This window comes from Oncorhynchus gorbuscha, linkage group LG06 (assembly GCF_021184085.1).
Source record: "Oncorhynchus gorbuscha isolate QuinsamMale2020 ecotype Even-year linkage group LG06, OgorEven_v1.0, whole genome shotgun sequence".
NCBI classification, from domain to species: Eukaryota; Metazoa; Chordata; class Actinopteri; order Salmoniformes; family Salmonidae; genus Oncorhynchus; species Oncorhynchus gorbuscha.
The window spans coordinates 82,888,882-82,916,018 of NC_060178.1; the positions used below are offsets into that span (position 1 = coordinate 82,888,882).

General features: G+C 39.3%; 1 protein-coding gene across 1 annotated transcript; it reads right to left on the reverse strand.

Annotated features, from left to right (window-relative positions):
• Window positions 1–1,686: 1,686 nt before the first annotated feature.
• LOC124038418 (myomesin-2-like) lies at window positions 1,687–27,032 on the reverse strand. Its single transcript, XM_046354276.1, has 36 exons — window positions 26,908–27,032; window positions 25,084–25,195; window positions 23,908–23,965; window positions 23,442–23,596; window positions 22,700–22,786; window positions 21,089–21,177; window positions 20,854–20,904; window positions 19,797–19,961; window positions 19,512–19,673; window positions 19,161–19,302; window positions 18,682–18,881; window positions 18,527–18,580; window positions 17,805–17,932; window positions 17,207–17,390; window positions 16,677–16,851; window positions 16,467–16,588; window positions 15,467–15,654; window positions 15,229–15,355; window positions 14,764–14,945; window positions 14,569–14,683; window positions 13,812–13,974; window positions 13,356–13,462; window positions 12,918–12,962; window positions 12,355–12,491; window positions 11,929–12,073; window positions 11,762–11,824; window positions 11,342–11,409; window positions 10,986–11,099; window positions 6,991–7,078; window positions 6,849–6,887; window positions 6,253–6,358; window positions 5,170–5,333; window positions 3,874–3,910; window positions 3,602–3,624; window positions 3,450–3,505; window positions 1,687–2,715 (listed from the first exon to the last, which is right to left on the reverse strand). The coding sequence occupies exons 2-36, from the start codon at window positions 25,173–25,175 to the stop codon at window positions 2,260–2,262; spliced, it is 4,287 nt and encodes a 1,428-aa protein (XP_046210232.1). The 5' UTR covers window positions 25,176–25,195; window positions 26,908–27,032; the 3' UTR covers window positions 1,687–2,259.
• Window positions 27,033–27,137: the final 105 nt, after the last annotated feature.

Sequence of the window (27,137 nt, forward strand, 5' to 3'; positions counted from 1 at the left end):
AATTAGGCATAAATATTATGGCTCTAGATTGCAGGAAAAAGTTTCAGGTGTTTCAAAAATTCATCCTCATATACTTTGTGTTATAAAAACAATGGGTGCATGACACCTCTGATGAGCAATCATCAAAAGATTTAATAGCGCCATATCTTATGGTACATTATACATTAATAACATGGATTATATATCTGTTTATTTGGGAATCACCCAGAATTGATTGGTACCAGGTACTAGTTGCCAATTATGTTGTAAAGGTACCCAGAAACAACCCAGTGATAACACATCATTTCCTAATAAACACTTGATAAATACCAAATGTAAGCAGAAGCATACAGAATAAAGTGAGACCTACAATTATAATAGATCATTTCTATATTACAGTATTATTGGTCAACAATCACTTGTGGTTGATGATTGTTTCTGTTGAATATACCTTGGAGATATTAGAACTATTCCAAATGTAGACATGTATAATTTATTAGCACTGAATATCCTCCTTTTTCAGCCATGTTCTTATCTTCATATTTGTTGAATAGCCCCTTTGGGAGCAGTAAGTAGATAAATCCCTTGCTTTTGTGTGTATTTGGGGTGGTATTTTGTCCACAATGTAGTTTTGTGATTCATCCTCCCACAGCAAATCGATGTGTAAAAGTAAGCCACATGATTCAGTGACTGGTGGCTCCCATCGGGTTTAGTGGTTGTACATGGGAGGTGTCTGTATGAAGCACCAGTGCCACCATGTGGTCAGAGGAAATGGAATACGTGTTCAAAACTGCATTTCAAGGAATGGCTCTAATATTATACTGTATTTGAGATTAAATGCGCATTTAGGCTATTGATGGGGGGTTACAAATACATCTCTACAGCTTTTCCATTTAGAGCCTGTTTGAAAAGTAGCAATAATCCATATGTATGAACATTTTTCAGGGGATGACTGTTGAGAGATAGATGGGAACTAGAACCAATATTTACATAATTGATTGATATAAGTTGCTATTGAAAACGATGATTTATATAGACAATTATTTTCAGTGATTAAATATGTATGATTTAATTATATTTACATTTATAATTATTTCAAAAGCTAAATAAGACCATTTTCCTTCATTTGAATTATTCTAATCAAATCCCAACTACAGTGTAATGATTACTAGAGACAGTTTATCAGTGAAATGAGGAAAAACTGTGACGTTGCAAAATTACTTCAAGGACTAGGGCTTTGAAGTGTATCAAGCTGAAACAGTTTATCAACTACCCAGAAAGTGTATGACGCAAATAGTTAATTGGCTTGTGCTTGACATGTCTCATATTTGGCTTTTTGAATTGAACGCACTCAATTAGGTTAGGAGAATGCAACATGAATACAGTTATTTCCTTTTCCATCAAAAGAAGACGTGTGTTTGTGTATATTAATGATATCCTTGTGGAGATACTTTACTTACAACTCCCAATGAACAGTGGTGAATCTGGTGGCAAGTTTGCATTGTGCAAACAGCCATACATGAAGTGATTTGTTGATTTGAAAATGAGAGTGGGCAAAGAGGCTGTGAAAAGTGCTGATGCGATTCAGATATGCCGGTAGCCACTCTAATTGCTTACATATTTTACGTTGCGACTGCATTCAGACACCTTGGGTGAGTTTGCGCTGGAGCCCAACAGTAAACAGCTCAGGGACGACACAGTGGAAAGTGATTTTGGCTATTTTTTTATTAACACAAAAGCAGGGGGAGACACAACGGCGAGGAGGGTAACATGATTTATTTGGGGCAGTGACTAGAAACGCCGCACCTGCCACTATGGGCTAAGTGGAGGTCCAGCACTTTGGGGTTATCCATCCGTAGGGAGAGCCAATACCTCAAGATTCCACCAGCTAATTGAAAATGCAACTTTTAAAACAGAGATTTAATCAACTAAACATCAAAGCTGGTCATTTTTCACCAAAGCGCCTCAAGGGAGGCAGAGCCAAGTTCATTAGAAGGCTCATTCAGCTTTGTAAACATTGGTGACAAACTCTCTGTTTTTTGTGGCACAACTTCCAACACACTAAATATCTCTTGGCTTCCCACTCCCAAACCCCCTTTCTTTCTCTCCGAGACATTGGCTCTATCATAAGAAGAAAAAGAGTAAGGGATCTCAACTGCATATTCAGTGAAAAATGACAGGTATCTACTGTTAAATAACTTTCTATTTGATGACTCATGCTAACAGATTAATCACTTTTTATTTTCCTTTCTCTCTTTGGAATTGAAATGCTTTTGTTGTTTACTTTCTCTTTGTTGGGGTAGGGGACTTCATGCCACGAGCTGGGGTGGGGGACTTAAGTCCCCTAGGAGGGGTGGGGGACTTGGCACCGGCTGGAGAAGATACATGAGCAGGGGCTGGGGAAGGAGTGACAACCTTGGGACCTGGGATCTCAATAGGACGTTTAGGTGGGATAATCGACTTGGGCGTTAGAGTTGGTTTGGCCTGAGGAATCGTATCACCATGCTTGTAGATGCTCACAACGATATCCACAGACTCTCCTCCATATTTGTTCTGCACCGTCATGGTGTACCTGCCAGAGTTTTCCAGGGTAACACCTTTGATGGTGAGACTGGCAAACTTTCCGGACTCGAGGGACACCAAGTACTGGTCATCGGGATACACCTCTGCACCATTTTTGAACCAGGTGACTTGAGGTTTTGGGTCTCCGCACACTGTGCAGGTCAAACTCAGGGTCTACCAAGTGGGACAAAGGAATTGAAGGAATGGAAATACCTTGGTTACCAACACAGATATAACAGAAGAACATAGAATGTTGCTCGTGTTGTTCTCACCTAAGCAGTGCTGTTCTTTAATTTAATCAGAGTTTACTATGTTTATCATGTCCTATTTCCCTAGTCTCTTGTCTTTGCTTTACTGAGATGAGCATGTTTCTCAATCCGCTGGAAAAATCCCCTCTTGTAGCATCAAAGTAAAATAACCAATCACACTAAAAACAAGCGTGTGTAGTCACTTTGGTGAGACGTGCCAGTTACATTGACCTTTACAAGTAGCTTTATTCTGCCAATTATGTAAACCATATACCTCTATGACATGTCTACAGAATACTCCTAGCACATACATCACACTGTATTCGTTTCATAAGGACCCCAGTTTATGCTTACCCCACAATATTTCATATGCTGTGTGAAACCAGACATGAGGTGCTGTAAAAGGCAATATATCTGCATAATCTTCGCCTTATGGGAGATTCTCTAGGGTGGTATATAATGCACCTATAGGCTACAGTTGTCTCAATCAGAAGGCTCTCCAGATTGAATAGAAATTGGGAGCATAGACATCAGCTGCATCCACCTGGTTATGATAGTTGACACTGACTTTCCCAATGTGTTAATCATGTCTGGTTACCTGTTCTAGCGTTAAATATATTCCCATAATTGTATTCAATCGCAAAATAAAATGTAAATTACCTTCTTCTCCATGATGGTAACAACATCAGGCAGACCGCCCAGCACTTTGCCACGATCTAAAAATGTAGATATCATATAATCACAAAATTGTCTGAATCAAAAGATTTCCCACAGAGCCACAATCTAGCATTATAACAAGAGAAGGTACTCACTGGCTTCAGCATATGCTTCCTCTCTGCAAAACAATAGAAGAATGGCATTGTTAGTGAGTTCATTAGCACAGTGAGGCTTGCTATATTTCACCCCAAGACTGACTTCGTCAACATGTTCTGCTTTGCCAAATACATTAACACTATGTAGGAATCCGAGCTGCATTTTAGCTGTAGGAAAGTGGCATTTATACAGTACTATATATAATAATATATGCCCTAGATATATGTGCATGACATGAACACTGAACAGAATTATGATGTGATTATCTTACTTTAGTGTTGTGAATTCCGCAAAGGCTTTATCGTAGGCTGTGAACGAAGAAAGAAAAGAGAGGATACAGTTGGGCTTTTCATAATGTTTCATTAATGTTACACCATACAAAACCAATTTTGAAGTATAGATGGAGTAGCCTACTTTCTTTCTTTCTTTCTTTCTTTTTGTTGCTGTACTTACTGCTACTTGTCTTTGAGACACAACAGCAGTGTGGCAGAGATATATCATACCTCAATATTGTAATGTTGTTCTGTTTTGCCTGAAATAGCTCATCCTCCCTCACTCATTACTGTTTCCAGACCACAAAATCGCATGACCTGTCAGGGACCAGCCCTTGATTATGTTTGCCATCAAACAGTATGTTGACTAACTGAAGTCTGAGCCAGGATTGCACCTTTAATATTGTTGTTCCTGTTATTACATCCCCCGGATTTGCCTAAATATGCAGCTTGCTTCTGTGTACCCAGCTGCAGAGATGCCCTTTTAATTATAAATGTAGAAAACCCCAAAACAACAGTGTGAGACTGGACACTGCATGGGTTAGTCTAAGACTGGCAGGACAACACCGCAACAGTGTTAAGTAGTTGGTCATTTTAATAAAGATGTGCAGTGATCTCATTACTGTGGTCCAACTGAGGACTCCACCTCATTGATATACTGCCAGAGCAATGGTAATAATATACAACCTCTGCTTGTTCTACATTCAGATGTTATGTACATGTACTAAGATGTTATGTACACATACTAAAATGTTATGTACACATATTAAGATGTTATGTACACATACCAAAATGTTATGTACACATATTAAGATGTTATGTACACATACTAAAATGTTATGTACACATACTAAAATGTTATGTACACATATTAAGATGTTATGTACACATACCAAAATGTTATGTACACATATTAAGATGTTATGTACACATACTAAAATGTTATGTACACATACTAAAATGTTATGTACACATATTAAGATGTTATGTACACATACTAAAATGTTATGTACACATACTAAAATGTTATGTACACATACTAATGAAGACAACTACAAATGCATGTGAATATATTTTTTTTAATGTTTAACTTAATTTATCAGGTTTATCATTTCCAGGTTACCATTATCCTGGTATTGTCATTGAGGTTCATATGCTGAATGTGCTAATATCACTCTTTGAATTAATTTATTATACTATTTGCAAGATTGACGGAGAAGTAGGTTGTTAAAGTTGTATTGTACAATACAAGCACAACAACATACATACTCAATATCAGATATCGTCTGACTTACCATCTCCAGAAAGGTCAATGGTGCGACTGTAGGTGTTCTCCGTATCTATGATCTGGATGTGGTACAGACCCTTATCCTTTTCTGTGGGTTCAAGGATCTCCATAATGGCCATGGCAGGGGTACCTCCAATATGCACCTTCTCAGAGTGAGAGAGTTTACTTTCCCTGAAAGGGTAAAAGGGGAGGAACCGATGGAGCATAAGTATTGTTTTTGGAATCCATTGCGTTGGATTGAGTAGGTCCCTACTGGTTTCCTCAAAGAGCAGTCAATGAAACATGGTATCAACTGAAGTTCACAGGTAGCTCGATGAGGAATTTATTAGGAGAACATTTAAAAAAAACATCATATGAAATTGTGATTGATTCTAATGAAAATAATCAAATGTCTGGATTTCTCACATAATAGGTGTAACTAGTAGTTTGTCAAATATTGACCCGCTACAATTGCTGTGCTGGACCATTTAAGAATCATCATTATCTTATTTATGTACCATTGCCCTCTTGGGAGTCAGGGAGGTCCTGAAATTTGCCCAGCTGAAATTTGTGAGGAATCATGGGAAATGGTAGGCTTTGTTCATTCATTGTGTGTGAAATTGTCGCCATGGTGAAACATGCTCCCCCTGTCAGTGCCATGCACACTGGAAGAAAATAAAGACCCGAAGCAGCTACTTCAAAATGTCCATACAGGGATTAGAAGACCCACGCATGGTTTAGCTGAAACTGGTTTGCCTTACACAAGCTGCTGTAACCAATGACTTCCCACAAGCCTGAGGGAGTGTTTTTTTTATTTTATTTTACCCTGTAGCTATTCTACTAGGTACAGTAGGCCTGAATAATTGTTTCCATTTGGGAAAATTTTAAATATGATAGTGTGTGAAGAGAGGCAGTCTCTCGTCTCCCTTTTGTGTCACTCCTTTTCAATAACCACCTTTTTATAATAATCTCAAATCATGTTTACATGGCTGGCTCATGTTAAGCCTTGGAATAAAACCTTGTGCGGATTCTATTTCCATACACGTTTCCATAATTTCTAATTATCTGCATAATTGAATAAAAAAGCACCCCCCAAAAAAACTTTGCTTACGCATGCAGCCAATGGATTTTCATCTCCTCTGTGTAGTATTTCATGTGGCAGTGGAGCTGAATGCCTGTTGCCGTGCAGTGAATTGCCAGCTCTGCTGCAGAGGATCCTGGAGAGAAAAAAAGGAAAAACCATGTGTTCTTTAGTGTACATATGCTGACATTTATATTCTATACTTCTCTTAAGCTAACATTTCTTCTTAGATATATACAACTTGGGTATTTGCTGTGGTTTACTAATTGGTTGGCCGGTGCTGGGAATCGGAATCAGTGCAATAAATGCCGTAATGGAGATATGACTTCTGGCTAGGATGACAGGTACAGTACAGATGTTACTTGCAGCCCAGTTCATGAGGGTGGAGTAACAGGACCCTTGATATGCCCAATGGCTGTGCAATCCTCCTCATTAGTTGTGCTGTACTGGTTTAGCTGCACTGAGAAAAACCACAACTGTGTGAGGAACAAATTATCTGCAATATAACGATCAAGTGAGTCTAACTGATTTCTTGCACTGGTTGAATAACAAGCAGAATAAACTGATAACACATTTGTTTTAATACTAAAAAGAGAAGTGACAATCAAGAATATATTAATACCTACCAGCAAGTTTAGAAAGCTTCTCGATTATTTCATCAAAGGCTGTAAGAGAGATGTTGATAAAACAAAAATTATGTTCAAAGTATGTTTACAGTAAGACAATATTTCAGATGCAACATAATATAGTTTTCATATTAATGTTTACCATGGCCGGATATTTCAATTTGGGACTGATCCTTTCCTCTGTCATCACTGATGGTAGCTTTGTAAATGCCAGTGGAAGCCTTGGAGAACTAGGTTGGATAAAAAACAAAGCACAATTTCAGGGATCAAAATAGAATGCAGTCGATAGGCCCACCCTCTGCAATAGTAGCAGAGACCATGTAAGCTACATTGGCTGCATTACATTGAGAATAATTGTTTTAACTTAGTAATTTCCTGTTCATATAATTGAAAACAATTGTCCCAATTTCATATCATTTTCTCAGCTCTTCTGGGACTTACATTGCCTTCAGAAAGTAATCACACCCCTTGACTTTTTCCACATTTTGTTGTGTTTCAGTCTGAATTTAAAATAGATATAAATGTAAATGTAAATGTAATAATTCAGATTGTGTCATTTGTTATGAGAAATGAAAAGCTGAAATGTCAATAAGTATTCAACCCCTTTGTTATGGCAAGCCTAAATAAGTTCAGGAGTACATTTTTGCTTAACAATTCACATAAGTTGCATTGACTCACTTAACATGATTTTTGAATGACTACTCCATCTCTGTACACCACACATACAATTATCTGTAAGGTCCCTCAGTCGAGTAGTGAATTTACAACACAGATTCAACCACAAAGACCAGGGAGGTTTTCCAATGCCTCACAAAGAATGGCTCCTATTGGTAGATGGGTAAAAATGAAAAAAGCAGACACTGAAAATCCCTTTGAGCATGGTGAATTTATTAATTACACTTTGGATGGTGTATCAGTACACCTAGTCACAACTAGAATACAGGTGTCCTTCCTAACTCCGTCACTGGAGAGGACGGAAACCACTCAGGGATTTCACCATGAGGCCAATGGTGACTTTAAAACAGTTACAGCGTTGTGATAGGAGAAAACTGAGGATGGATCAACAACATTGTAGTTACTCCACAATACTAACCTAAATGAAGGGTGAAAAGAAGGAAGCTTGTACAGAATACAAATATTCCAAAATATGCATCCTGTTTCCAATAAAGCACTAAAGTAAAACTGCAAAAAAATGTGGCAAAGAAATGAACTTTATGTCCTGAATACAAAGTGTTATGTTTAGGGCAAATCGAACACAACACATCACTGATCACCACTCTTTATATATTCAAGCATGGTGGTGGCTGCATCATGTTATGGGTATGCTTGTCATCGGCAAGGACTAGGGATTTTTTATATATAAAAAGAAACATAATAGAGCTAAGCACGGGCAAAATCCTAGAGGAAAACCTGGTTTGTATTTATATTTGTATTTATAATGGATCCCTGTTAGCTGCTGTTAAGGCAAAATTAAGGCAAGCATACAATTTTAAAAACATGACAATGCATTCATAACAGATTTCACAAAACACTACGTGTGTGCCCTCAGGCCCCTACTCCACTACCACGTATCTACAACACAAAATCCATGTGTATGTATGTGTATAGTGTGCATGTTATCATGTGTGTGCATGCATATGTCTACGCCTATGTTTGTGTGTTGCTTCACAGCCCCCATAAGGTGTCTTTTTTTCAGGTTTTTAAATCTGATTCTACTTCTTGCATCAGTTACCTGATGTGGAATAGAGTTCCATGTAGTCATGGCTCTATGTAGTACTGTGCACCTCCCATAGTCTGTTCTGGACTTGGGGACTGTGAAGAGACATCTGGTGGCAAGTCTTGTGGGGTATGCATGAGCTGTGTGCTAGTCGTTTAAACAGACAGCTCGTGCTTTCAACACGTCACTACCTCACACAAACACAAGTAGTGATAAAGTCAATCTCTCAGCCACGAGAGATTGACATGCTTATTATTAATGTTTGCTCTCTGTGTACATCCAAGGGCCAACCGTACTGCCCTGTTCTGAGCCAATTGCAATTTTCCTAAGTCCCTCTTTGTGGTACCTAACCAAACGACTGAACAGTAGTCCAGGTGCGACAAAACTAGAGCCTGTAGGACCTGCCTTGTTGATAATGCTGTTAAGAAGGTAAAGCAGCGCTTTATTAGGGACAGACTTCTCCCCTTCTTAGCTACTGTTGTATCAATATGTTTTGACCATGACAGTTTACAATCCAGGGTTACTCCAAGCAGTTTAGTCACCTCAACATGCTCAATTTCCATGTTATTTATTACAAGATTTAGCTGAGGTCTAGGGCATCGTGAATGATTTGTCCCAAACACAATGCTTTAAGTTTTTGAAATATTTTTGACTAACTTATTCCATGCCACCCATTCTGAAGCTAACTGCAGCTCTTTGTTAAGGGTTTCAGTCATTTCAGTTGCTGTAGTAGCTGACATGTATAGTATTGTCATCCGCATACATAGACACTGAGTTTACTCAAAGTCAGTGGCATGTCATTAGTAAAGATTGAAATAAGCAAGGGGCCTGTGATTCCTGAATCTACCTGGATTATGTTGGACAGGCTTCCATTATAGAACACCCTCTGTTTTCTGTTAGACTTGTAACTCTTTATCCACAATATAGCACGGGATGTAAAGCAATAACACATACATTTTTCCAACAGTAGACTATGATCGATAATGTCAAAAGCCGCACTGAAGTCTAATAAAACAGCCACCACAATCTTTTTTAATGAATTTCACTAAACAAATCATCAGCCATTTGTGTAAGTGCTGTGCTTGTTTAATGTCCTTCCCTATAAGTGTGCTGAAAGTCTGTCAATTTGTTTACTGTAAAATAGCATTCTAGTCACTGGGAAACAAATTCACCTTTTAGCAGGTTAATAACTTAAAACACAAGTCCAAATATACGCTGGAGTTGCTTACCAAGACAACATCAAATGTTCCTGAGTGGTTTGGTTGGTTTTTTAACTTAAATCGTCTTGAATATCTATGGCATGACTTGAAAATGGCTGTCTAGCAATGATTAACATCCAACTTGACAGAGCTTGAAGAATTTTAAACAGAATAATGTGCAAATACTGTACAATACAGAGACTTACCGAGAAAGACTCACCGCTGTAATCGCTGCCAAAGGTAATTCTAACATGTATTGACTCAGGGGTGTGAATACTTATGTAAATTATATATTTCTGTATTTCATTTTCAATAAATTTTCAAACATTTTGAAAAACATGTTTACACTTTATCATTATTGGGTATTGTAGGTTGTTGAGTGAGAAAGAAAATAAATTGAATACATTTTGACTGTAACACAACAAAATGTGGAATAAGTCAAGGGGAATTAATACTTTCTGAAGGCACTGTACATGTGGCCACTTGATGAGCAATATCAAACATGCGACTGTATGTCAAGCACAGGCTCAGAGTATTCTTTTTCCATCTCATAGCTTTGTGGGGACATAGTATGAGTGAGAAAGCAAGATTGCAGGGTGTGATTATGTATAATGACATCATTGGATGTGACTGGTTTCTATGACAGCGGTGCTCTACTGAGGAAAGAGGCGTTCGTCTTCTTCCCCTCAGGGTTATTCCTCTTGTTTCCTATAAATGGCTGGTGTTCCTATGACCGAGAGTCAAAACGCGCCTTGACTGCATCAGTGTCCGCTTCTCTGACTTCTCTTACATGATCACCAAATGTTTTGGTGGCTGTGTTTTTGTCTTGTCTTATTGTATAAAGCCAACCGTTCCCCTAGAAACTGACTGCATGAGCGTGTAGGCGGATAATACCCTCCTTCAACAACAGCGATATATTGTAGTACTAGCGACAAAGATGTCTGACTCTTGCTTGGCCTGATTGTGTCTAGATGTTTGCTGATGATATGGAAAGCCATAGAACTCTTCAATGGCTGCCTTGAGATTTCCAGCAATGGAGGTCATAGTATGAATGCACCCAACCCAGTTTAACTGGAATTCAGACGGTAAGGTCCTTCACTGTAGCCTATTATTAAAACTACAGGGTCTCAAGACACTCCATTGTGCTTCTGCCTATTGTCCACATAACAACTGCTATTATATGTAGTTTGTTCAATCTGTGTGTTTATGTGATAAAATTACCATGGAAATAGGAAACTTGCAGGCTCCAGATGCCAGACTGGCTGGCCCTTCAGGGGTAATCTCAACGTCATCCTTGAACCAGTGCAGCACTGTTTCTTTCTTCAGGTTGTCCACCTGCATTATGAAACAATAGACCCGTTACCCGCAGAGAGGTGGACCAGCCCAAACAAAGAGGCATGACTGCACTACAACAACACCATCTGTCATCATGCCTCTCAACAGAGGGGAACAATGACTAAACTGAATCATGCTGACTGTGTTTGTGGTTTAGGTTGGCATTAGCGATAACTCACGCCATAATTTCCATTTAATCTCTTGGTCTAATCTAATTGTATTTAAGGTGAATGTTTAAATACCTTGCAGATGAGTGCTACAGAACAGTCGTCCCCAACATGGACTGACAAAAACTCACTGAAGTGGGGGCCTGGGAATAGGACAATAGACAGAAAGTGGGTGAGGGGGATGTGAGGGAGAGATTAGAGGTGGAGGAGGGGGATTTGGAGGGAGGGGGAGAGGGGTCAAAAAGGTCAAATTTGAATGCATTGTTTTGCTAATAACATCCTTGTATCCGTGTAATATCTTTCCTTGTAATATCCTTGTAACAATGGGTGGCTTATGGATTTGCAGGTGAGATAACAGTGTGTGGCTTCCAGAAATAATGTGAACCTTAATAATTCATCATGATACCTAATCATCATCTTAGTGTACTGGCTGTTTGAAATTAATATTTAATTCAAATATTACTCAAATTAATTTCACACATTTTTTACTTTTACCTTCTTTCACTCTGATATACTCGCTCCTTTGGTGTTCTGCGTCTGCAAGAGCTGCCTTGAAATCTACAACCCAAACAAAGTGAAACATGGGATAAATCCTGGATACCTCATGGAGCCCTACCCTGTATTCGAGCACAACAACTCCCCCACAGCAGACAGGCCCTCACCATCTCCAATTAGCACCAGAGAGGACTGGCCTCTGGCTTTGCCATCCTCGATCTGAACAGTAAAGGTACCCTCGCTATCCTCTGTGAAATGATCCAGCACAAACTCAATGATACCAGTCTCCACGTTGTGACTCGCATGATTTGGCTGAGAACACAGAGAAGAAGACACCAAGAAAGTTTACAGGAGAGGACTTTACTGAGGGAATTTTGCGAATCCAATAATGTGGTTATGTTGTGTGATCTACTCTTGGCTTAAAAAGGCTATTCATGCCATACATCGTGATGAGAGTAGAATGTCGAGTTCAAAGACAACAAAAAAATTGTCTGTGCATGTTGTGTCTGAAATGACACCTGTATAGTGCATGACTTTTGACCAGAGACAATGTGTCAGTTTAGTGTTGACAGGAATAAGGAAGTGACTCTTACATCATTTGCTGAGAGCTCCTTGTTGTTACCAAAGAACTTGTAGGTGACAGCAGAGGAGATGTGCTCCGCCTGCAGCCAGAAGCACATGCGACCGCGCTCCAGAATCTTGTAGGCCAGTTGAGTCTTTAAAGGGATCACTGTGGAAGCAGGATAAAGGGAGGAAGAAGGTGATGCAAATAGAGGTACGTTTTGTGATAGAAATGACATTTGCCCATGAAAGAAATGTCATTTGTTCAACAGGTATACATTTTCCTCCTCAGAAAATAAGAACATACTGTGATGAACCACATGCTAAAAAGTTGATGGAGCAAGGGCAGAAAAACTATTTTCTGGGATTAACAGTTGTCTCCTTTATGTGGTTTACACGGATCTTACCTCATCACCAGTCTACAACGGCGCCCACGCCCATACAGTATATGCAGATTATTCAAGCCAAATCCCCAAAAATGTAATCGTCTTTTTACCCTGGGCTGTGTATTCCAAAATATAATTTGATGGGGACCAAAATGAATGAGATTGAAAATGTAAAAAATCCATATTGAATAAATCCAAACAAAACCTACCCGGGTGTCTGATACCATAGCTCTTTGCCAGCATTTTCTCCAGCTCTGTAATAGAGGTAAATAAGGGGAAATGCATTTCAGTATTCCAATGATCCAATAGCTGTTTCGCAAATTGATTTCAGGAAACAGCCAAACAGCTTCCTTCACAGCAAAGCCTTTCTACATGAAACGTCATCGTATACTTCCACAGTAACAGTTATCTGCACTGCACAAGACCAGACATGCATGTACTGTATCACTAGATCATATCATATTTATGAATGACTGTGATGGGTGCCATTATTGTCTGTGTATATTGAAGTGTTGTTGTGTTGATTTAGATGTACTAGTACAGTAGGCATGTATGGACAAAATCTATTTTATACCATGATATGTCCAGAATGAGGGTTATAAATAAGTAACCTCCTATTTGTGATCCACTCCCCACCCAGGGCCTACCTTCGGCATGGATTTCATGGCTGGCAGAAACACCATCCGTGTTAGTTACAGAAACAGAGAAGCAACCCACATCCCCCTGGTCAGGGTGCTTGAAAATAAGCTTGGAGCTAGAATGTAATAGAAGAAAAGACACACCATTGAATATAGGGTCGAGGAGATATTTAGCACTTCAATAGAAGTATATATTTTTTATTTAACTAGGCAAGTCAGTCAAGAACAAATTCTTATTTACAATGACGGCCTGGGAACAGTGGGTTAACGGCCTTGTTCAGGAGGCAGAACGACCTATTTTTACCTTGATAGTCGGGTATTCGATCTAGCAACCTTTCGGTTACTGGCCCAATGCACTAACCACTTGGCTACCTGCTACCTATTACACATTTCTGAATCACTACTGAGAAGTTTTATTTAGATAAAATATATTTGATCTATTGACAAGTTTTGTGCATAGCTTACGTGCTGCCCTCTGTTTTGATGACAATTTCTTTAGAGAAGTCAGTGATTTCCTTGTAGAATTTCTTCCACACAAAGTGAGAGCTCTCCGTAATTTGACAGCTTTCAAATGACAGGATGATGTCACCTGACTCTTTGTCCACTGTGCAGGTCATCTCCTGGGCACCTTTTGGATTGACAAAGCAAAGAGTGAAGTTGACAGGCAACAGCAATAAAAAAATCTGGCATTGCAAGTACAGCATGTCCTAGAGATGGGTGTTTAGGTGCAGTCATACAGTACTAGCGTAGTATGTTCATTATATGTCCACAGTGTATTTGTGTCTGTATGTTCTGCATCCTCTGTTGAATTAATACCGAAATAATTGTGAGAATGACTTTTCCCTGATCTCACCCAGTGCTTGAGTTGCTGAGGTCCCTGCAGAATACAACACTGCTCTCTGCTGGTTGCCTGATGCTCTCATTCCAACCACTTTACAGAGCTCCATATGAGTCATGTATTTTTCTCTCCTCCCATGTCCTCCCAATGTTCCTTATCAACAGAAGAACAGACAACCCCTCCCTAGGCCCCTCCTCAACATCCCTGTCTGGTGTACCCCACACTTCGTGGTGTTACTCTCCTACATTTCAGCTAATCTAACTCCCATTTTAATGGGAATCCTGACCCAAATAAACATTCTCTGTGGAACGCACTGAATGAATACTGCTCTGTACTAAGCCACATTGAAGCTCAGCATCGGGAATTGTGTCTGTCCAACAGTACCTTCCACTGCTTTGGCAACCACAGGGTTAGAAGCCAAGGAAGGCTTGCCGGCACCTTCAGAGTTCGCCGCGCGCACTCTGAACACATATGACACTCCGGCTTCCAGCCCAGTCACCTGAAAACAACAAGTACTGTAAAATGTGCCAGACAGGGTACATTGTCATAACTCATAGGTATTCTAGGAATACTCTGTACCTTGTGGTAGCGGTGACTGACAGCATGGCTCTCATTGGAACAGTGCCATTCATCTGAGCCTTTCTTGGCAAAGTCCACAAAGTAGCCTGTGATTGGGCTGGCGCCGGTGTAGACGGGAGCCTTCCACTCCACCACCACAGAGTCATCACGGATCTCGCAGAAGGTCATGTCATAAGCTGGTCCTGAAATTCAGAGTGCAGTAAATGTAGAAAATTACTTTAAGTCAGACACACAGTGTATAGAGGTCAGGCTGTCTTAATGATTGATGTTGGAAGTGGCACTGCCGATAAGCTTGAATGCACCTCTTCCAGAATTCATCATCACATTAAAAGGATGAGATATACATTACGGTTTAAATATGCAACAGTATTTGCATGTAAAATGGCATTTGCTTCTTTGAACTATGCACCCTTTGTTTCATCTTTAAATTATCAACTTGTTTCAGAGAGGTTTTCGGTGCCGTACCTGGCTCTGGCATGGTCCAGGCATCACAGTGGAAAGCCTTGCTAGGGGCAGAGGGGGCACCAAGACCAGCAAGACTTCCACCATAAACCATGAACTCATAGACTGCACCTGCACTCAGATGTCCAACCTGTAGTTGATAGGGAAAGTATTAAAACTGTTACTATCACTGCATAATAGACTCATAATGATCCTAACTGTAACAGCATTTTTATTTGACTAAGGTCAATCAGATTTATACCTTGAACAGCCTCTCTTTGATGGGTGGGATGTTGACCTCTCTCCATGTGTGTTCTCCGTGCCTGCGTTTGTTGATGTAGTATTCAGCCACCGGAGAGCCACCAGAGTGGACGGGCCGCTTCCAGTTCAGAACCATGGACTCTCCATCACAAGCGAGCAGAGCAATGTCATATGGAGCAGAGGGAATCGCTGCAAACAGAGTTGAAAGGTTTCTAAACATGTATCATGGTGGATATATAGCAGGCGTCCCTAACTCCTGGTGAAATACTGGTTGTGCAGGCTTTAAGTAGCATGTATACAGTGCATACTTTCTGTATCCACTGTATAATACATCAATCTTAATTCATCATGGAGTACACTAGCATGTTAAATATGATCATTGTTCACTACAAACTACAAAATACTGCCATCCACATAGTTTGGAGTATCACCAATAAATGAGTTTAAAAATGTATGGTGTGATGAAACAATCTGCAGTTGTTGGTTGAATGTCCCAAAGGAACTCTGAGCCAATGGTTGGTTTTTGACTCATATTGCCTAAATTATTAACATTATTTGGACGAGAAAGGTACATGACGATTGGCTAAATCAAATAGGCTCCCAGTCTGTCCTGCTGAAACTTTAGAATTGGAAGGATAATGGTCCTCTTTTATTGGAGACATTGATTTTAGATATTCGGCCAATTTAAAGCATCAAAGTTAGATGTCTTTGTTTGTCATACTTCTGGACAGCTACCAACAGACTTGTTAAACAGTCTTGATAACCTTGCTACAATTGCATCACTATGATCATTCACAGAGAAAAGAGTCTCCAGCTAAGCACAGTAGGTCGCTAAAATCGTGTATTTGCATTTTTCTTCTGCTGTTACTTTTGCTACTGCCAGATTGAACCCAGCACTTTTTACGCCTGGTTGGAACCTTGACTAATGACAATTATATCCTGTGCGTGTGCGTGTGCGCGTGTGCGTGTGCGCGTGTGTGCGTGTGTGTGTGCATACTCACTGAGGGCAGCTTTGACAGAGAGGGGAGACGATTCCTGTGATTCATCACTAAGACCCAGCTCATTGATGGCTTGCACACGGAAGACATACGTCTCACCAGTGGTCAGGCCTTGAACCACAAATCTAATCAAAAATAGCAGATGAAGTAAAATGTCAACATATTATGATGAATGAAATCAATCAAATAATAAGTCTTTGACTGAATACATACTTGTTGCTCTTGTGAGGCTTGTGGTTAGCTGAATCCCAGTCCTTGGAGCCTTTTACACAGACATCGATGTAGTAACCAATAAGGTTATTAGGCTCCTTGGGTTCAGCCCATTGGATAACAAGAGATGTGTCAGTTTGCCTTGTGGCAACCACCTGACCAGGAGCGGAGGGGACACCTATAGTACATCAACAGGGCATGGTTAGGCTCCTTAAGTTCAACCCATTGGATAACAAGAGACGTGTCAGTCTCCCTTGTGGCAACCATTTAACCAGAAGCGGAGGGTTCACCTACAGTAGATTAACAGGGTCAATGTCTAGGGGAAAATGTCAACTATCTACTTACTTTAATTGAAGGACTATTATTTCTTAGCAAAATCTACAATATGAATTACTTTTTAATTTTTTTCAAATTCCACCCTTGACTATTTCTGTGATTCGCAGGGAGTTTGACTTTTAGAGAGAATACTTGAGCACAACCTTGGGGAGGACTCTAAGAGATCGCTATAAAGCCATTGAAGAGGACCCTCTTACCACGCAGCTCTTGAGTCTGAATGGGCTCAGTAGGCTCAGAGGCTTCACTGCTGCCGTACATGTTTGCAGCCAGTACACGGAACAAGTACTGTTTTCCCTCAGCCAAGTCAAACACGGCATAACGAGGAGATCTCACAGGCACCTGAGTGTTCACCCTCTGCCACGCACCGGTCTCAGCTAGGCACTGTGATGGTAGAACCCCAAAAACAAGATTTACACCCTGTTCAACAGGCAAATGAAATGGAGAGAAAGATAGAACCCCAATTCATTTTGCTGACTTCAGCTATTAATTCGGGTGGTGAACCTGAATATTTTTGCCCTCGATTATACTATTGAACGCATCTTAAGAAAGATTCCATCTGTTTTAGAGCAGAGTTTTTCAAACTTGTTGGGCCCGCTGACCTCATAATCAAAAAATCTGTTCTTGTTAGTAATAATCCTAAAAATAAATGAGACATTTGTATTTTTTTTATATTTTAAGATCTGGCCACAGACCCCACTTTGAGAACCCTGTTTTAGTGGACACAAATCTATCAATTCCATGTTGAAATGTGTGAAGAAAATAATAAACCTGGGGGAGAACAGTGAGAATACCAACCTTCTCAATATAGTACCACACTGGGGCCCGGCCGTGATAGGGGGCAGGTTTCCAGCTGAGGACAACATATGTTCGGTCGGTCTCTGGGGCATGCAACTTTGAAGGGGTTCCTGGCACCTTCTTCTCATCTACGGACACAAGACATCACAGAGATTTAATGTCTTTTGCCCAAGTGGGAACAATCACCCGAGTTGACAAAAATATTGCCACAATAACAAATGTTTTCAAGGTTATGAAATTGTAGTACTGAAGACTTTTTCTCTAGCCTGTCTATGCACATGGATCTGTTGCTAGTACAGATGTGTTACATTCAGTCTGAAGAAGGTGCCACAGATGGTTGTATCTTAGCATCCTGATGGAATTCTCATCAAAAACTAATCAGCAGCTCTCTGGTGAGCCCAAATTTAGGCTGTATAATTATTACTAATTATTGAGACGGGAAAATCGTGAAAAGAAAGAAAATGTGAAATATGACAGTTGTTATTGGTGTTTTATTATACAGATGGAAGACATGGTACAATGTGAGGGGCTAATGATATCTCAATATTCTAAATGGGTAGTTTACCCTCATTCTTCTTCTTAGTGCTACTGACACTGATGAAGTATAAAGAAATAAGCCTAAAAAAGTAATAGCATGACTGCTTAGAAGAACAAAGATTTTTGTATCAAACTAGTTATCGAGTTTCAAGGACCCCCATACATCATAGAAAACCATTTAGTACCTTCAACGTCATCGTAGTAAGTTACAACGTCAAGTTTACCACCCAACTTGATGGCTGTTAAACAAAGATAAAAACAGAAAATTATATACATTAATTTGATTCTAGGGAATTCATGACCTCACAAGTTAAAGTTTACGAATCCATCCTCACATTACCATGGAGTCTTTCAAATTCAGTTGGGTCCAGGGCGGCAATGGGGTCAGACATTCTGGAGGGCTTGCTGATGCCTTTTGAGTTTATCGCCCGCACACGGAAGTAATAGGAATGGCCCTCAAAAAGGCCAGGCACAGGGTATTTACAGATCTTAATGGGGGAGTCGTTGCACTGCACCCAATTTTCAGTTCCAGTTTCGCATCTGCAAATAATTGAGGAAAATTGGTACATTTCCAATATGTAGCTACATTATCCTGTCACAAGCTACGAACAGTGGTGGGAGATTATAGCTTGTAATTTACAGTTTTGCCTCCCATTTTTGGCCTAGAATGATATGTGATTTTAAGAAAAAAAATACCAGAATGTATATAACGAGGGCCTGGAGTTTTTCCTGGTCAGGTAATGGCATCAGGGAAAAAGTAGCGGGAAAAAGTAGCTGGAAATATTCACATTTGATTCCCATTTTAACACCTTCCGTTACCTATCCACAAAGTATCCAATAATGGGGCCTTCAGTAGTGGTGTTGGGAGGCTTCCAGGACACGATGACATAATCTCTGTTGGCGTCATGGATCTTGATGTCCATAGGGGCACCTGGAGACCCAGGTACTGGGGGTGGACCATCTGGCATAGGTACACAAAGCAAGTCACATCATCACAGTCTGTCAAAGTACATCACACTATATTTGAAATGCCCTGTGAACAGAATTATTCAAGGATCAAAGAGCTTTTTGAAAAATAGAAGAATATGGCTTATACTAGTTTTCAAAGTAGATGAATTGCTGGTACACACAGAGGTGGTATACAATTCTCAAAGTTAGCAGATTTTTTACCAGCACAGGAGACGAATGCACTGTGCGCAGCATCTCCCCCCTTTGTCACCATACGGAGAGTGTAAACGCCCTCATCATCCTTGTTCAGGTGAGGCAGGGTCAGCTTGGACTCGCCTCTACCAGACTCTATCTTCACCCACTTGGAGTCTGACAGCTGATGATCTAAAACAAAACAAAAACGCCAATATTAAAAGTGAGGAACTGTCCGTGGCTGAAGTTACTAAAATGGTCTTGTAAATCGGCTGTTATTGAAAGCAGCTATGATTGTAAGAGAAAATGTGTTACCATCTCTGAACCATTGAGCTTCAGGCTGCAGATTGGCTAGGTTGGGGCTAATGTTCATTGTGGCTGCCAATGTGACCGCGTCTCCTTCTGTTCCAAAGACCGAGCCAAAAGTCTCCAGGAAGGTGATGTTGATCTTGGTGTATTTGATCTCTGGCAACATGGGAACTGCAAAAGATAGTAAAACAGGACTTACAGTATTATGACTCTATTTTAGTAATATAATTATAGATGACCATGATCAGAAGTATATTCTGCAATGATGTATATAATTACATACACTTTAAAAGAGAGAAAGCACTGAATTATTTGGAAGACTGTGGTTTTTTTTTTTTATCCATACAAAGGTGCAATTTATGTTGTGATTAGTATAGAGGTTTCATCAGATAATGTCTCTGTCGATTCTTACAGGGATAAATAAAAACGAACATTATTTTCATATGTTGAGAATGCATGTTTGAGTTGATATACCCTACATTACTCATCTCATATGTATATGTATATACTGTACTCTATATCATCTACTGCATCTTTATGTAATACATGTATCACTAGACACTTTAAACTATGCCACTTTGTTTACATACCCTACATTACTCATCTCATATGTATATACTGTACTCGATACCATCTACTGCATCTTGCCTATGCCGTTCTGTACCATCACTCATTCATATATCTTTATGTACATTTTCTTTATCCCTTTACACTTGTGTGTATGAGGTAGTAGTTTTGGAATTGTTAGGTTAGATTACTCGTTGGTTATTACTGCATTGTCGGAACTAGAAGCACAAGCATTTCGCTACACTCGCATTAACATTTGCTAACCATGTGTATGTGACAAATACATTTGATTTGATTTTGATCTACAGTAGTTTGTTTGTCTCTCACAATAGTATAAACCTTTTATATGTAGGTTACATCCTTGCAACTCAAGAAGAATGTTGCCATATTCAAACAATCCCCAGTTACTGGATTTGACTCAACAGTGGTCAAGATCTACTCAGAGGATAAATGTATCAGGAAGAATACACAGGACAGTGGTGTTGGGTGGACTTACTTGTGTAAGGAAGCCATGCATAGGAGGATAAATGCCCTTCTTCTCTGAATCCTGAAAAACAGACATATTATACACATACAATCACTACACAACAACAAAATACATTACACTATAATATTGTATTGTGGAATAAATCAAGTATATAAACATAGCATTATCATTTAAATAAGCCATATCATAAAAATCAATGCCTTAACAAAACTTATATACTGTATGTTTGCTTTGCCAAACTTACTCTTGACAATGACAGAGGCCTGAGTAGAGACCTGTCCATGAATGTTACTAGCTACAGCAGTGTACTGCGCAGTGTCATCGGTTTCACACCTATAGGGAATACCAGAAGAATACATTGTTGATAATGTACATGAACACATAAAAACATCTCAGCAATACCTAAGGCTTAGACTTTGTCTCCATCTATAGTTTGTGTGGGTATATTTTTGTATGTAGAACTTTGATTAATTGACTAACCACCAAACATAATTTCCTGAGTTGAATTTACAGGATGGTAAACCTTCAAAGGATAACAAATTATGCAGATTATGCAAATTGCTGTTGACAAAATGATTACTGGGAAATATCAAGCCATGATCCTCATTTGAAATGGTGCTATGACTTTATGAAAGCACAGTAAATGAATACTGCAAATATACATAATAATAATAATTTTCTAGCTTGTAAGGGAAAGGGGGATACCTAGTCAGTTGTACAACTGAATGCATTCAACTGAAATGTGTCTTCTGCATTTAACCCAACCCCTCTGAATCAGAGAGGTGCGGGGGGCTGCCTTAATCGACATCCACATCATCGGCGCCTGGGGAACAGCAGGTTAACTGTCTTGCTCAGGGGTAGAACAACAGCTTTTTACCTTGTCAGCTCGGGAATTCGATCCAGCAACCTTTCGGTTACTGGCCCAACGCTCCTACCCGCAAGGCTATAGTACCTTCCACCCCAAGGGTCTCTTATTTTGACCTCTACAGTATAACCACACACTCAAGGTCAGATATTATCAAATGTTTGGAACTTAAGACAGGAGAATAATGCTATGCAGGGGAAAAAACATTTGCATGAATTATTCATGAGATATTCATGAGAGGCTCTAAGACATGAATGGCAAACATCTAAAGCTGCAATGAGAGAGGAGGTTGATAATAGTGACAGATATAAGACATTGACCATATGCCATTTTAAAGCTGTCCATGCTCACTTTCCCTCAATATTTCCAAACCATGGTTGTTTTCTTTGAGTGTGAAATAGTTTGAACCCAGGGAGAATACAGAGTGGCATTTCTTTATTGAAACCCTTCACTTTGATCTGGAGAGGCAAAAAGAGCTTTGAGACTTAAGGTGCGGTTTAGCGTTGGTGCTCCTGACACTGACAGCGAGCGTATACAGTGCTCTTTAAGGAGCTCCAGGATCAAATGACAAAGAGCTCAGCACTTTTCTATGAACAGCTGATGAGTCCCCAAGACGAGGGCAGTGCCCAGGGGGGCTTTGGACTAAATTGGAAAAGCTCCACCGCTACGGCTCCACCATTCACAAGGCTCCCTTTTGTGAACACTTGCGTGTTAATTAAGTTAACAGTAAACAATGTGATTGTGAGTGAAATGCAGGGAGGCCACAATGAAAATCTCAGATGGTCCAGGAGCAAAGTCATGATATTGTTTAAGACTTTTTAAATGGGGGTGATAAGCTACCATGAGAGAATAATGTTTTCTGGACAAATGGATCTAAATAATATGAAAACCTGTGATTTCCCATAACATAAAAACCTGTGATTGTTTTATCACTGAATGTGTGTATCCATTGTGCAGCCTAAGGTTTTTCCTCCCGTGAGAATAACTTACTTGACGATCTCCAGGTTATGAATTCCAACATTGTCCTGCACATTGTATTTCATTGACGATAAATCAATGCTGACACCATCTTTATACCTGGAGAGAAATCAATTAGAAATGGTTAAGGTGAAGTCTTTCAAGTGGCTGTGATAACACAGGAAAAAATTAATAACAGTATGCAGACTATTGTGATGTGACTGTGTATAAGCAGTCTGTACCTGTGTCATAACGTATACCTTTAGTGTAAAACTATACAATTATTACAGAGCCCATAACAGGTTAAGATTAGCTATGCTGACTTCTTAACCTCAGCTAAAATCTAACACCATCAATCATCCGTAAAACTTTGACCACTATTTCAATCTAACAGAGGGTATGAAAGTAAAACACGAGCATTAAGCAGTTCTCCCGTTGTGCTACACCAGTACAATAACATTCTGCACCGATAGATAAGCAGCTAAATGCTGCTGTTGAACTTGCTGAATGACTGTTTTGGACACAGATGTAGGATTTTAATTTGATCACGCTTTTGTAACTGAGATTTTTCTTGCAAACTTGTAGTGTATTCTAGGTTTAAAAATGTCTGACTTGATTTGCCATAATGAAAAAAATGTAACACCCCTACCAAAAATGTCCATTCATTATTATCCACATAATAATTCACATTTCTTGTTGCTGCAGCCTTATTTTACTGCTGTAGCAAACTGGCTCAAATGATGATCCTACATCTGTATTTAGTCTGAATCCTCACCATTTCACAAAAGGGGTTGGGTAGCCCTCGACCGTGCAGTATAGCTTCACGGGAGTGTGCTCCCAAACGGTATGGGATCGGAGTGTGGTCAGGAACTTAGGGCCCCTGATCATAGACTCCTCACGGACGTACTTCTCAACCATCTTCTTCCTCACCTGAAGGTAAAGTGTACATTTTACATTTTTCTTCAATACCCTATTCAAACTACTAAGCCAAGCCAAGCTGAGGCGACCTGTACTGCCCTGGCCAGGTAATGCATCCATCATAGTTACTGGAACCGTGCTAGACAGGATAATGCAAAAAGAAAATATCAGAGCCTGCACAATACGGTTTGGCTTGGCTCAAACATGTGAAAAGTGTACTTGTGCAGATCTGATACATAATATTTTCGCTCATCTTTTTCAAATGACATCTTTAATTATGGTGACATGCTGAAATCTCCCAATATGACAGATGAGGACCTTACCACTCCCTGGATTCTTGTTTCTTGTTTGTGATGATAATCATCCTCCACCACCTCAGAGCTATATGAGCAAAACAAACTTAGTTATTAAAGGATCATTTACAAAAAGTCAACATAAAACAGTCTAAACAGCTAATTTTGTTTAAGTTAACAAGCATTTACAAACTAATATAAGAAAGGCCCAACACAGTGAAAAACTAAGCACCACAAAAAAAATCTATGTTAAGTCTAACCATAACAATCATTATTTGCTATACATACAGTAAGCATCTTATTTGCATTTTAATCATTGGCTTATTGCTGAGTAAATGTAGTCATAGAGCTACACAGCACTTCGTTAGCATCAAAAGACCTCTAACAGCATCATGTTGACAGTATTCTCATGTTCTTTTTTGGCAAATTACCTAATGTACTATTTCTTGCGGATGAATCATCAGTCTATACATACCTGACAGAATGATCATAGAAGTGTGTACAGGTAATATAGATTACGTGATCGGAGATGACACAGATGAAACTGGGTACAATCCATAGAATGTATGGTGCAAACTAATATGAGTGTCCTGTCTCTACTCCTGATGTCAACAAACACAAGTAAACACACCCTTATTTAAAGGCAAATCAGTCCAAGGTGTATTACAGAGGAAAATGTTAATGGTATTATTATCATACACAAACAAATATGACAATTAGTCATCATACAAATTAGTAAAGCATATGTGTCCTCAGTTTATAGAAGAGAATGTGATCCAGTGATGTAGTAGCAATTGGATGGCTGCATAGTTACATGAGATTTGGCAATTAGCAGGGAACCAACCTATTAGTGGGTTACAAGTGCTCTCTCTAGGTGTAAACTTAGCCACTGTTAAATGCCCAGCTGAATACACTAACTACCATTTGAAACTGTACACCGAGGGCCAGATTTACTTGGTGTATTTACACCAGTTCTTTATTCTCAGAGGAGAATAAAGACCGGGATAAATGTGTTAACTGTCTTAATTTACATTTAATCTAACTATGCTAAATAAGCTCTATACAGTTTAAATGCTTAATTTACTATATTAAATAGCAGGTGCAATTTATACTCCTGTGCAAACAATTGTAAATCTGGCCACCAGTTTCCAAACCACTAGTATGTTTCAAATGAAGCATAGGATTCCTATGGGCCCATCTCCTTACCTTGTGTACTGCTTTGCTACCACCTTAGACTGTGCACTGTGGTAGTCATGGCTGACGTGCACGTGCTTGTGTCTGGCAACTGTCGCAGCCATAGTTTATCACTTTTAATGACCTGTGATTCAAATAAGGAACACACTTACTGTATTCTATTGTCTAGCAGCAACATAATGGCAACCATAGAAATACAGTATAATAGTTGTATCTCGATGATGGCAACAAACCATGTTAATGTAGAATTACTACAATGCAATGCAACGGATCCATGGCTCTTCAGGCTTTTTGATTCATTGATGCATTTCAAGGCACAATATGCAGTATGATACAGTATGTCATTCAACATTAAATTATATGTCTTAGGTATTGGTGCCTGTGAGGTTACAGACACTGGTGATAGAATTCCATCAAACCTGCAGTGTGGGAGAAAGATTGGGCCTGTTCTTATGTAATCTGAGTTATGGGCAGATGAAATGGAAAGCAAATTCATTGGAGGTTTAAATTAGATGGTGAGGGGGTTGAGGCTTAGAGCTAGTTAATGCCTTAAGTGTTCATCTATGAAAATTCAGTTATTACCAGTTATTCTCACAATACAGCAATCTAAATATAATTCAGACCATATGAAGGAGATAAAGATAGCCTATATTCACAGGTGATGTGGTGATAAATAAGAACATACAAAACCATATAGCCTCTAACAGATTGAATATTAACAGACACAAGAACAGTCTGAGCACTTGCAAGTTATTTTTAATTGCAGTAAATAATATGGGAATAAGGTCCAAACTTAGTTTAAAGTAACTGTCCAAGGTTTGCAGATTTCTATTAAATATGACCTATAATTAATTACAATGAGTGAAATAGTTTTCCTTCCAATTTTTTTTTAGTTAAGTATGTTAATTAAAAAGCAGCTTTTCTTTGTTGGAAGGATGCCGGGCGAACCCCAACAACAGAATGGTGTGGGCATAAACCGGTCATAAAAAATATTCACATCAGTAGACCGCTGATTGGCCAGCTCAGCCAATGAGCCAACATGACATCATTTTCTGTGAGGAAATAGCAAGCATTTTTTAAACGGTCTGTTTGAGATACAAGTTTGAGGTGGAGTTTTTGAAGTGTTTTTCACCAATGTATGCTTTGGCCACAAATACGAGTAAAGGACAACGTTATTTGGTTGTCAGTTAACAGAATATTAACTTTTAAAAGTGAGATTTTCACTGGACAGTTACTTTAAAACTTTCTGTAGCTTTGAAAATGTTCTCTGAATATGGAAAAAGTTGAATTCACAGTCCTACAAAGTTGCATATTGCCTCTCAATGTGTTTTGGAATAGGTTTACAACCAAATAACAGCTTTTTGACTCTATTATTTTCCTTTTCTATCTTATTCGCTCATTCATTTATCAGTCAGGTTCAGCTAATTCTCAAGTGCAGCAAAAGTGCTGAACATCAGAGATTCAGGTACCAGAAATATATTGACACTTGAACTCCTGAGCCACATTTCTCTGCATATAGAAGACAAAGTAAACTGTCTTTTTATAGAATTCATTTTAAAAGTCTATTATAAGCTGATGCCTCCATTTATCAACATGCCATCAGAGCAATATACTCATATCAATCATTTGTGTCCAAAAACTATTACAATGAATATTTCTAGATAATGTCCTTATTATGTCAAGGTCTAGGCAGTAGCCTAGGCCCCAATTAGGTAACTGGACTAATCAATCTCAACATTCTGATATAACCAAGAACCAAGCATGCATCTCTCAATTCAACACCTTTCTGAAAAATCCAATAATCTGAAAAGGAAGGAAATAATAGGCATGACTTACCCCAAGAGATTACACGAGCGCAAAGCAGAGGTAGGTCAGCCTAAACCCACTTGGGAGTCACTGGCTGATGAAAACCAAAGATTAACCACACAGAGTGCAGCAACTCTTGCATCCCATTTATGGATAGGCATATGACTATATATAGCTTTTACATCAACCCGTAACATAATTTCTTACTTGCAGTAGGCTAGGCACAGATCACATAGTGTTAGTTATTCTTTGATCACTGA